The following is a 13,638-nucleotide window of genomic DNA, read 5'->3' as shown; positions in this document are numbered from 1 at the left end:
AAATATTATATTACTAGCAGCAAAAATTTCAGTCTGCTTCTTCTTATTTAATATATTTATCTTCTTTCCACTTACGTCATGTGTGTGAGGTAGCTCAATGCATAGATGTGAGATAGGTAATGGAGAGGTCCTGAGTTCGAGACTGGTTCAGCTTATAATTTTTGTTTTATTTTTTAAATATACTAGTACAACACAAGGGTTATTATCGACACTAAATACAAGACAGAAATATTAATGCAGTGTTGTTGAATGTCATAAATTCACCTACAGAATAGAAGGAGCCTGAAATTAGGTACTTCTTTAATTTAGCCCTAAATAATCTTATGTTTTGAGTTTGATTTTTTATATCCATAGGGAAGCTATTAAAAATTTTTACTGATACATAACACACTCCTTTCTGATAGCACAATAGATTTGCAGATGGAGTATAGAAGACTTTTTTTGACGAGTATTTAAGCTATGAACTGTTGAATTAGTTACAAGTTTTCACGATTACATACGAGGAAGTTTATTACTGGTAATGAAAACATATACTGACAAGCCATGGGCATTATTTGTAGTTTTTTTAATGGTCCTACACGATTTCTGGTTCCTAGAGAAGTTAGGAATTCTTCATACAGATGCTTGTTTTACGAATTTATTGATGTTATTTCAATGAATATTTCCATCAGATTCTGTAATAGACAAATAGAATATATTTTTTAAAATTAATAATATACTTGACAAAATTAATTTCAGGATTTTTCTACTCGAATGGCAGGATGTATTAATTTTTAAACAAACTAATAAAATACCAAACGTGTTTTTAATTAAATCAAGTTGATAAATTATAATCACTTTTAAGCTTAATTATCCTGTACAGATTTCAATACAGCATTTTATTATCAAAATAACGACCCAGAATCACGAAATTCAGATATATTTTATAAAAATAAGCTAATTTAATGTTATCAAAATTAAAACCTACAAAACAAAATATTTTATCTGTAAAATATGTTGCCAATGCTGACCCTGTTCTGGACAATTTGTAAATCACATGAACACAAAGAAGTGACTTGGCGAATTTCTCACTCACCTCTCCATTTCCAGGTGATGTTCAGGCGTGGGAGATGGCACAATGAAAGATCGTGAGCGGTATGTGCTGGCCTTTGACCCCAGTCCAAATTTGCCTTTGATGGATGAAGCTTTTACACTCTGGCGACGCAACTTCTGAATCATGTCTCTGGAAAACAAAATAGCAATATACTTCAGTCTGATGATCAAATGACTTAGACAGAGGTATAAAAATACTATACAACATTAGAAACAAAAAATGGTGTTATGAAGACACCTCGCATTATGCATTTCACTCATTAGCAGCAATAACAGTAGTTACATACTATATGTTGAAGAGACACTAATGTAAAATTCTGCGAACTAAAAGTGTTATTTACCTTCGAAAGTCCTTGAAGACCATTGCTTCCAACTCCTGCAATCGTTTCATCTCTTGTTCTATGGTCCCATGGGAAGCTCCTAGTGAACGAAGATCATTGATGATCTTTGCCTGTTCGTTCATTTCCTTTTCTATCAATTTTGAGCGTTTCTTGGCGTCAAGAGATGGATCAAACACAAATGCAGGCAAACTATCTGTCAAGTTTCGTGATCGCCGCAAGCTGATACTCTCCTGGAAGGAAAGAATAAAAGTGCAGCACAACTTTGTCCGAATATGCAAATTGCTCAACAATATATAGGCTACAATCCTATGGAATACGAAACTTTCACTGTAGACGAATTGTGTTGTATCTCTTAGATATTTCACTTTATGATACAACATTACATTTTCATTAAGATTTTCCTGATGAGAGATCTTTGAGTTTCATCACTGTGCAATATACGTAGAAATATTCAACATTCTGAAGCTACTATCAGTTCCATCATCAGGTAATGTGGAGAAAAGGGAATCTGTATGTTGGATCTGTTATAAGGAGATGTTCTGGACATCAAATGCAATCAAAAAGAAGAGCGGGACTATCAGGAAAGGGCCACCATTAACTATCTTCCAGAATCATAGCAGAAGGCCCTTTTTGAGGATCATAAAATTATGTAGAAACGAACTGCATTTGATGATAGTCAGAAGTCGTACTGAAATCCGATGTTGGATCTTTAAGGACCAGAAAAATGTACACAAAGCTAAGGGAAGTAAGAAGAAGCAACCAGCATTACCTATATCAGTTCTTTTAAGGTCTTGAATAAATTCGGAAATGTAAGAAGAGAAGAGTTATTATTGTTGCTTAACCAGAATCCATAACCATGAGTATTATTTTGTCTTGTTGAGGGCCAAGAAGTTATTATGTGACATTATGAAGGTATGAGAATTACCACTATATTGAATAACACATGTATAAGGTCACTGAAAAGTCACTTCAAACTTTGTAGTGATGTGGGAAGATCCGCATCTGTCATGAAGATTATGTTTTCCAGTCGTTATTGCTCCATCTAGGAGTACCAAGTTCTGTAACATATGTTGTTGTTGTTTTCTAATGCCAGGCGTTTGACAATAAAGTCATTTGACCTCTTGCACTCCAATATTTTTCAAAGATATTATCATGACTAGCCACTGAAGCACAGATTTTGAGATGTTCCGAATCCATTTCTTGGTTTGAGTTGCACAATGGGCAGTTAGGGGACTGATATATTCCAATTCTATGCAGGTGTTTGGCCAAACAATCATGGCCTGTTGCCAATCTAAATGCAGCTACAGACGATTTTCGTGGTAAATCGGGAATTAACTGTGGATTATAATGCAGAGAGTTACATTTTTTCCCTTGAGATTGTGTTATCAAATTTTGTTTGTTGAAGTCTAAGTAAGTAGGTTTAATAAATTTTTTCACAGAGTAATAGTAAAATATTTAGTAGTGATCTACATTTACCATGGCAAAGGGAATGTGCTGTCAATGGTTTTCAGTTTAATGTTCAACCATTATATTCATATCCATATGTGAAGCCAAAATGGTATGCACATTGTTGTTGAACATTTTTTTTTTAAACTGATAAACCACTACAGTCCTTTGGGTAGTAATATGAAGAGTACTAGTAATAGTTCTGTTAGTATAATGGATATCTGTAATACCGATTGGGATGTGTAACATGAGATGTAATTCTGATGTTTGCCACCACTGGCATGGCTCTAACATCACTTCAATAGTATTTCGAAATTATATATTGAGTTGAAGGTTTTTCTATGTTATTTGTCTATGATACTACTATATAAATATTCCTAAGTTGCACAGCTAGAGTACTAAAGAAAAAGCAAATAAAAGGGATGCAAAATCCTAGAGCAAATGTCTCGACCAACTTAACAGAAGTTGCTTAAAATGAAAACATAAGAGCAAGCAGTGAGCACACTAATATTCACAGCAAGGTGACTTCTGCCTAACTAAACTCTCATGCTGTGTGTTTATCTTTTGCAAAATAAAAGTTACATATAAATAAAATATATCTTTCTACAGTCACTCAATAACGGACAGACACTAGTGATGTGCGAACTATAAAAAATAATGCTTGAGTCCAAGCATTTTATCAGCTCAACTCAATTTAATTTGAACTAGCACCAATGCTTAAAAAAATTTCGTGCCTAAAAACATTATTTTTTCCTTCCATTCTTTCAATCTTTCTTTCCTCTCTTTATTTTTTCCAAATGATAATGATTATGATAACGACTGTGATAACAATGATTGTGGCAGTGATGATAATAATGGTGATAGTGCTGGTGATGGTGATGGAAGTGGTGACTGACTGTGTTAATGGCAATGCTATAGTCGCGACGCTGTTATTCCCGGTGTGACTCCTCCTCTTTGCTTACGTCTTAGGAAGTGAAGGCTCTATAAATTCTAGGTGGGTAGTATCGTTCGCCATTTTTGTTCTTTCGTTGCCGAGCTACCAGACGAGGAATCTATCTGCCACACCGTTAAACATTATCATGTCGTAGCTCCTATGATAATAAATCAAACGCACTGTAATTCAGCAAATAATTGACCGGCAAATAACGTCCTCATGTGCTTTTTGCGAACACCAACGAAAGAACAAAAATGGCGGGCGATTATATTAAGTATTTATCCAGCCTTAGGAAATGCATAACGTCTTCATCAGCGAATCACAAGACGCACACATTTAAATGTAGCCGACCTGCAACGTGATTGGCTGCCGGAAATTAGAGCGATGGTACTATAGTATTGTGGTGGTGGTGGTGGTGGTGGTGGTGATTGATGATGATGATGATGATGATGATGATGACGATGATGTGATGAAAAACTGTTCGCACAATCACTAAAATGAGGAACTATAAGTTAAGCTCAGTATAAAATTAATGGAACAATGAAGCATATCACACGTCGAAATACCAGTGAAAACTGTGCTGAACATCCATTAATTTTATACCAAGTTACCTCATCGTCAGGATTTCTCCTGCTGATTTGTAATAAAATAAAAACAAGTGCATGGCATACGTACATGTGGCTTGTGGGAACGTACCAAGGAGGCTGTATTGCCATCCACTTGGTCGACCTCGTCGCTATCGTAGTCCACAGTGATGGGCTCGTCCTCTTCCTGCGACCCTGTCAGCATGGTGAGTGTGTGTCCCAGTGCTGACAACTGCTTGCCAACATTCACGTCCAGGTGGATGTCCACGCCTTCCATCTGCCACTGCACGTTCAGGAACCATTTGGCATTCTCTGCAAGAATTTCATTTCATTCACACAAATAGTAGCATGCCTAACCTTGAAATGAGTGGGCCCGGCTTGAAATTCTGGTTGGGACAAGTTACCTGGTTGAGGTTTTTTCTGGGGTTTTCCCTCAACTCATTAAGAGCAACTGCTGGGTAACTTTCGGCGCTGGACCCAAGACCCATTTTGTTGTCATTATCAACAGTAATCTCACTAGAGGTTTTGATTTATCTAGAGAAAATCAAAACTCGAGTGGGATTTAATTGACTATTACATGATTAGAAGAAAGTATATAAAGATTAGAAGTAACGAAGTAGAGGTGATACAAGAAGAGCTTGCCACGGAAAGCTGCGCGAACTTTCGGAAATGTTCGGGTGCACTCGACCTCGCTTCGATTCGATTGGCAGTTCTCAGTCGTCTGCTGGCTTGATGTTTCGAGTGAGATTTCCACAGCGCGTGTAACGTAACCTAAACCTTGTTGCAGAGTAACTAATAACATAACATTGTTGAAAATACAGAAGCACGAATTCTTTTACATATAAAATCACTGAATGAAATTACAAAGATGTTATAAGAAATATGTAATTCTGTAATAATTTATATTTGACGTTGTAATAAAGCACTAATACTATGTGATTTTATTAAACTATTCCGATAACTAGGGTACTATGGTCGGTTTATTTTAATCTATATATACTCCTTATGTTACGAGCTGAGCCTGTTTCGTTTTTCATAAATTTATAAACGTTATAAATAATTCCCTAGTTTGACTGTGTAACGTTTCATTATGCGAAACAGGCGCATTGTTAAGTACATAGAATGTTATACAGAACTCTGTTATTTAAAAACACACTTTGAACTACATAAAACTCCTGATATGAGGGATAAAACGCAGAATATGTAACGCACATGCTGGCTTCTACCCGCTCTGCACAATACACTACACGATACGAACAGCTCAAGACCGCGCTTTCGAATGCGCCCTGTAATCAGCATTAGGTGATTCATAGCAGCCCTGTAACGAGCATGACGGCACGAGGACCGAATATCGTTCTCTGCGCATCAATCAAATGGGCAAGCTTTCTTTGCGCTTCCTCTACTCCAATACAATAAAATATTAATTGACTTACGAAAATACAACTGTCTTCAAATGTATTATTTTACCATCTCAACATTACAAATATTACACTAGATGGCAGTAGTGTGTTATGATTAGCTGTTTTCTTGTTATCAGTTGTGCCAACTATGGAATCTTCATTGAACTCTGTGGATGGTTATTAGTCAAGAAGGCTTTATGATTCAATTTAATTTTTATTAAAATAGTTGCATTCCACTTCAATCATCCGGATCCCAGTAATCAACGTCACTTGACAGATGATTTTCAATAAATCTCAGTATTAAACAATCTCTGATACGTGACTATCCATAATATCATATAGCAGAAGCTATAACAAACATAACCTAAATAATATAACAAGCTTTAGAAAAGTTTTAATTAGGGATGATGAAATAAACAAGAAAATGTATGACTTGAGGCTTTCCCGGCATTTGATACAGATTAACTCTTCTCGGGTTCTCAGCCAGGTGAGTTATTCTAAACAAGAAAAGTTTTAATTAAGGATGATGAAATAAAAAAATAACAAATAATTTTAAAAGGAACAATTATTGAAAGTACAATTTTAAAATTTGAATGTTTTAGTGGTTGGTGGTTCAGTTGATGTTATATTGGACGTGTGCGTAAAAGAAGTGAACTCGTTGATGTACATGGTGTATTTCTCAACCTATTCAGAATTTCCGAATGGTGCTCTTCATTTATTTGTAAATAGGGTTTCAGGGAAGATGCATAGCTATGACCAGCGATCTTTATTAATTCTTGTTCTTGAATACCAATGCGAGTCACATTTGAAACTGCTGTGCATCGACTGGAGTGGTTTGTAATTTTCTGTTTTTTTTTTTTTTTTTTTTTTTTTTTTGACGTCTAGACCAGTGCAGTTTGAAATGTTGGCAAACAAAGAAACAAATGCTAGGGAAGTGATAAAATTAAACAAATGCTAGGGACGCGATAAAATTGTGCGATAAGCAGCCATGATTGGTTGAAAGACGTAGTAAAAGTGTAATAGTCACCTTAATCTCATTCAGACGCAAGATAATCATAACAGTTGATAAAGCATCGTAAAATAACCAACAATAATAGTAATAATAATAATAATAATAATAAATAATTGAAGCGTCGGCTGGAACAACGTTATAAGTTATATTTGGTAAAATTTACAGGACCTGCAAAAACGTATACACGTGCAACGTTGTTCTTATAGGGTAGCAAACTTTTGAGAGGACAAATTTCACGTACTGCATTGATGGACAGTTGCAAGCCAAAGAGTATAGCAAGCTAACATGACATACAACATTATTACACGGAAACATGCCGAATGAAAATTTTGTAACTTACAACGTTGTTCCAGCCGGCGCTTCAATTATTATAATTATAATAACAATAACAACAACAACAGCAATCAATGTCATTCCAGCAATTTCGGTGGTGATTTGTCCAATAATAAAAATTTCCAATAAAACCTCTGATAGTAACCATCAGAACACAATCGACAATTTCTGAAACCACTTACTTCCTTACTGGCTTTTAAGGAACCCAGAGGTTCATTGCCGCCCTCACATAAGCCCGCCAATTGGTCCCTATCCTGAGCAACATTAATCCAGTCTCTACCATCATATCCCACCTCCCTCAAATCCATTTTAATATTATCTTCCCACCTACGTCTCGGCCTCCCCAAAGGTCTTTTTCCCTCTGGCCTTCCAACTAACACTCTATATGCATTTCTGAATTCGCCCATACGTGCTACATGCCCTGCCCATCTCAAACGTCTGGATTTTATGTTCCTAATTATGTCAGGTGAAGAATACAATGCGTGCAGCTCTGCGTTGTGTAACTTCCTCCATTCTCCTGTAACTTCATCCCTCTTAGTCCCAAATATTTTCCTAAGAACCTTATTCTCAAACACCCTTAATCTCTGTTCCTCTCTCAAAGTGAGAGTCCAAGTTTCACAACCATACAGAACAACCGGTAATATAACTGTTTTATAAATTCTAACTTTCAGATTTTTTGACAGAAGACTAGATGACAAAAGCTTCTCAACCGAATAATAACAAGCATTTCCCATATTTATTCTGCGTTTAATTTCCTCCCGAGTGTCATTTATATTTGTTACTGTTGCTCCAAGACATTTGAATTTTTCCACCTCTTCGAAAGATAAATCTCTAATTTTTACAGTTCCATTTCGTACAATATTCTGGTCACGAGACATAATCATATATTTAGTCTTTTCGGGATTTACTTCCAACCCTATCGCTTTACTTGCTTCAACTAGAATTTCCGCGTTTTCCCTAATAGTTTGTGGATTTTCCCCTAGGATATTCACGTCATCCGCATAGACAAGAAGCTGATGTAACCCATTCAACTCCAAACCCTGTCTATTATCCTGAACTTTCCTAAGGGCATATTCTAGAGCGAAGTTAAAAAGTAAAGGTGATAGTGCATCTCCCTGCTTTAGCCCGCAGTGAATTGGAAAAGCATCAGATAGAAACTGGCCTATACGAACTCTGCTGTAAGTTTCACTAAGACACATTTTAATTAATCGAACTAGTTTCTTGGGAATACTAAATTCAATAAGAATATTACATAAAACTTCTCTCTTAACCGAGTCATACGCCTTTTTGAAATCTATGAATAACTGATGTACTGTACCCTTATACTCCCATTTTTTCTCCAATATCTGTCGAATACAAAAAATCTGATCAATAGTCGATCTATTACGCCTAAAACCACACTGATGATCCTCAATAATTTCATCTACATATGGAGTTAATCTTCTCAAAAGGATATTCGACAAAATTTTGTACGATGTCAACAAAAGTGATATTCCTCGAAAGTTACTACAGTTAGTCTTGTCCCCCTTCTTAAAAATTGGTACGATTATGGACTCCTTCCATTGTTCTGGTACAATTTCCTTTTCCCAAATTGCAAGTACAAGTTTATAAATTTCGCTAGATAATGCCCTTCCACCCTCTTGTATTAATTCTGCTGGAATTTGATCAATACCTGGAGACTTGTATTTTTTCAGATTTTTTATCGCAATTTCGATTTCAGAAAGTGTGGGTTCCGGAATGAATGGCTCAGCAGTTTGTATTTGAATTTCGTCCTGATCATTTCTATTTGGCCTATGTATATTTAGTAGTTGCCCAAAATAGTTTTTCCATCTGTTCAGGATTGAATGAGAGTCTGCAAGTAAGTCACAATTCCCATCCTTGATCACATTTACCCTTGCCTGATATCCGTTTTTAAATTCCTTTATACCCTTATATAAATCTCGATTTCTGAAAGCACTGTCTTTGCTAATCAAATATGCATCGAGAGCACTTAATTTCTTTTTCAAAGTGGTTGAATAATTGTTGTAACCTGAAGTAAAGAAAAAAATGAAGAGAACTGTTATGTTCTGCTCACCTGTGCCTTGCTTCTGTGCAATAGTGCGGCTGCACACTTCGTACGTGCCCTCGGACACGACACACAGGTTCATGATGGTGCTGTCACTCATGTCCGGCTTCCAGTCATCCAGGCTCGTCTCGAAGTCGTCAGCGAAGCGCAGACAGAGCCCCATGAAGCGCCCCTTGCTGACGAGGGAGCCGGAGCTGCAGGCTGAGATGCTGGTGCTCTCCAAGGTCACCACCACCGCACCACGACTCTCCACGTCGTACATCTGGCGGTTCACTCCCCATGAGGCCTGCATAACAATGAGGGCTTTATTATAGAAAAACATGGTTACTAGAGTCCTGTTGCTCTAATTTCCGGCAGCCAATCGCGTTGCAGGTCGGCTACATTTAAATGTGTGCATCTTGTGATTCGCTGATGAAGACGTTATTCATTTCTTAAGGCTCTTGATAACTCAATCCCAAGGGAAAAAATGGAACTCTCTGCATCAAAATTCACAGTTAATTCCCGATTTACCACGAAAATCGTCTGTAGCTGCATTTAGATTGGCAACAGGCCATGATTGTTTGGCCAAACACCTGCATAGAATTGGAATATATCAGTCCCCTAACTGCCCATTGTGCAACTCAAACCAAGAAATGGATTCGGAACACCTCAAAATCTGTGCTTCAGTGGCTGGTCATGATAATATCTTTGAAAAATATTGGAGTGCAAGAGGTCAAATGACTTTATTGTCAAACACCTGGCATTAGAAAACAACAACAACATTTCTTAAGGCTCGATAAATACTTAATATATAATCACCCGCCATTTTGGCTCTTTCGTTGGCGTTTGCAGAAAGCACACGAAGACGTTATTTGTCGCTCAATTATTTGCTGAATTACAGTGTGTTTGATTTATTATCATAGGAGCTACGACATGATAATGTTTAACGGTGTGGCAAATAGGTTCCTTGTATGGTAGCTCGGCAACGAAAGAACAAAAATGGCGAACGATACTACCTACCTAGACTTTATAGAGCCTTCACTTTCTAAGACGTAAGCAAAGAGGAGGAGTCATGCCAGGAATAACAGCGTCGCGACTATAGAGTCATATGAATAACAAAAACATCAGCCCTATTGTTCATTCGCACACTATGATGGGCCACTTGGCTGCCGAATTACCAAAATACATTATTCCTTAGCCTTCGTTACGTAATCTTGCTGAAAAGGTGATAAATAACTTTTACACATTTCTTCTTATTGTGTTAGTGTGTAACGAATCTAAGCATTGTACATGTGCAACACAGAGATTTTTATTTTTCACAGCCATGCTTTCCACGTGATAAAACAGAAGGACAGACCCATTTATTTCGTACTTATTTCGAATGTTTCATGGTCGAAAATAAAAGAATGGAATTTCGTGATCAATGAATCAATCAATCTCCTTAATATGTCGAGCCGTTTGCTGACAACATAGGTGATCAATGAATGTACGATTCAGAAATATTCGTAAAAAAAATTGCATTCGTTTAATGAAAAAAATTGAGATTCGCAAAAAAATAGAAAACGACAAAAATTCGCGACAAATCGCGATCGTAAAACGTGTCTACAGAACGAGTATTCTTCATACCTATAAAAATTTTAATTCTAGCAGAAATTAGTGAAAAAAATCATTCACAAAAATCGGGTGTCCCTACCAATGACAGAATCTTTCTTTTCCTAAAGGAATTTTGGATTGCTCATTCTTTAAAACTGATAAATGATGCAGGTAAGAAATAATTAAATGGACAAGAGACAAATCTTCATGACAAAGGCATTCAGCAACTAGTGTCACTATGAATTTTTTAAGTAGGTTATTTTACGGCGCTGTATCAACATCTCAGGTTATTTAGCGTCTGAATGAGATGAAAGTGATAATGCCAGTGAAATGAGTCCAGGGTCAAGCACCGATAGTTACCCAGCATTTGCTTACATTGGGTTGAGGGAAAACCTCGGAAAAAACCTCAACCAGATAACTTGCCCTGACCAGGATTCGAACCCGGGCCATCTGGTTTCACGGCCAGACGAGCTAACTGTTACTCCACAGGTGTGGACGTCACTATGAAGAATGTCTAATTGTTGAGAGAATTATAAGGGAAAAATACTTATGGAATGTCATAAAAATTACACATTATTAAAACTTCTTCTTCTTCAACCACAGCCTATTGGTCTGTTCTGTCTTCAAAGTTTATTGTCTTCTATCCATCTTATCAACCTACCTACATTTCATAGTCCAGTATTACTTTAGATAACTGGTCGTCTTTCATTCTTCTTATATATTAATACCAATTTTATTTTTTTTTTTTCAGCTAAATTAAAAATATTTAGCTACTGTTGTATATTTTTGTTCTTTTGATGATCTAAAAGAGTGGGACCAGCAAAACTTCGAAGGAATTTCATTTCATTGGTTACAATTTTCTTTTTAGTTACTCGGTTTATGGATCAATTTTCTGAACCATAGGTTAATTAGTGGAACAGTTAACATTTTATAAAATTTTAATTGCATTGAACGTTGCGTTTTATTTTTTAAGATCCTTCATATTGTTCCACACATCTGTTGAAATCTACTCATTTATTTACGATGTCTTGTTCTTTTAAGTATGATATATTGCAGCCTAAATAGTTAAATAAGGATACCTGTTCTATGATTTCATGATTTAAAATTATTTTACATCTTCTGTGGTCAGCTCTTTTAAAAGTCAATGTTTTTGTTTCATAATTCGAAATTTTAAGATTATATTTTTCCATTACTAATTGTAGTTGATAAGCTGCCATTACTAAAAATTACTTATTTAAATTTCTTTTTAAAGTCCAAATGGGTACTTCCTTGACGACCCTTCTATGTAAGATTTCAGGCTTTCATAGTGAATGATTTGCAAAGATGAATCTGGGTTCTGCTACTGTGTATTTCAAATTTAATGTCTAGACTCTAGTGATACAAGCCAACCGTAGGAAAACTAGAATAGCATCATTGCATAGAGCACATCTAGGTCACAAAGTATGGGTAGACATAACGGCTCGGTTAGAAAAGCCAATGTACTATGGTAGGAACGATCATGATTTTAAAATCAAATGTAGGAAACAGAAAACGGATGTAGGTAAATTCTCATTTTTAAATAGAACTATAAATGATTGGAATGACCTACATGCAACGGTCTTTGAGGGCTGTCCTTCCTTAAGGAGATTCAAGAATAACTTAAAAAGTTGTGTATAAAGTGCAAATTAAAATTAAGGTGACATTTAACATTTAATTTTTTTTAAGGTGACATGTATTTATTTAGCCTGACGAGTTACTCCCTTGGTTTGAATTGTAAATTATTTAAAAATAGCGTGTAAGAGGGCCTTTGACTAGAAATGTTTAGCTTAAATGTAGTTCTGTTTATAAGTATGCATAAGGGTGTAATTATTTGTCTTATTTGAGCTGTTGTATGAGTGAAGCGAGGTGAGTCAGTGAAGTTATGGTTTTACAGTGCAGTGAACAGTTCCGATCAGTGATAATTTATAGCGTCAATGAAATGTGTTCTATAGTGTCAGTGAAATGTGTCCTAATGTGTCAGTGAAATGCGTCATAGTGCCACTACAGTGAGTGAGATGAGAGTAAAGTGAAAGACTATTGAAACTTATGTAGGGCCTATACATATGTAGGTTGTATTGTAAAATTAGGTATTTTATGTTTTATTATTAATTGTAATTATTGTGTTAAATTGTATTGTGTATTCTTAATGTATTGTGTATTGTATAATTGTATTGTGTATTGTAATTTTATTGTGTATTGTTTATATTGTGTATACCACTGCCACTGGGTGTTTGCCCACTTGCAGTGTAAATAAATATATACAACTATAGAACCTGTAAGCAGTTCCAAAAAGTCGCAGGAACTGAACTTAGTAGGTACTCAACTAAAACTTTGCAGTGTTTTCTGAGCTTCACTTACAAGAGGTAGAGGATTGAGGGGCAGACAGATGCCCATGTCGTCCACAGTGAGTTGCAGGAACAGAGTGCCCAGGTGAGGAGCACTCAGCTGTCCAAAGGGCACTTTTTCAAACACCTGAAACATATTTTAACGATAGTGACCAGCAGCAAGCGTGAAAAAGATGTTTGAGTAGACATGAATAATATGCGAATCTGGTGACACAAAATCAATAATGAATTAGGGGGGAATTTCCCACCTCCCTAGATTCCAGGATGTCCCCCCCCCCCCGGAGATAACAGACTTTTTTAAAATACAATTTTTGGGGGGGGGGGATTTAGTTGAAGTGAATTTTAATGGCAGGCAGAGTAACTATCTCATGCCCTCATGTTTTAGATTGCTACCAGTGCACTTCATTAGAACCAGGTAACCAGCTTCGAAGCCGTTAGCCCTGTGAACTTACTTTATAAAACAGAATTTATACAATATTATATACTGCATAAATCT

At 36.2% G+C, this 13,638-nt stretch overlaps 1 protein-coding gene across 6 annotated transcripts in view; it reads right to left on the bottom strand.

Annotated features, from left to right (window-relative positions):
- tweek (transmembrane protein KIAA1109 homolog tweek) overlaps nucleotides 1–13,638 on the bottom strand; it is a 278,923-nt gene that overhangs the window by 64,950 nt on the left and 200,335 nt on the right. For 5 of the 6 annotated variants that reach the window (XM_069846680.1, XM_069846681.1, XM_069846683.1 and 2 more), the window contains 5 exons: nucleotides 13,156–13,269; nucleotides 9,217–9,493; nucleotides 4,489–4,709; nucleotides 1,434–1,663; nucleotides 1,076–1,222 (listed from right to left, as the gene is read on the bottom strand). In XM_069846680.1, coding sequence (XP_069702781.1) covers nucleotides 1,076–1,222; nucleotides 1,434–1,663; nucleotides 4,489–4,709; nucleotides 9,217–9,493; nucleotides 13,156–13,269 — 989 coding nt within the window. The remainder of the gene's footprint in view (nucleotides 1–1,075; nucleotides 1,223–1,433; nucleotides 1,664–4,488; nucleotides 4,710–9,216; nucleotides 9,494–13,155; nucleotides 13,270–13,638) is intronic. The other variant, XM_069846682.1, reaches the window with a different exon arrangement.

This window comes from Periplaneta americana, chromosome 15, assembly GCF_040183065.1.
Source record: "Periplaneta americana isolate PAMFEO1 chromosome 15, P.americana_PAMFEO1_priV1, whole genome shotgun sequence".
Taxonomy (NCBI): Eukaryota; Metazoa; Arthropoda; class Insecta; order Blattodea; family Blattidae; genus Periplaneta; species Periplaneta americana.
The sequence above is the reverse complement of the archived record's forward strand: the minus strand, read 5'-3'. Positions and strand labels throughout refer to the sequence as shown.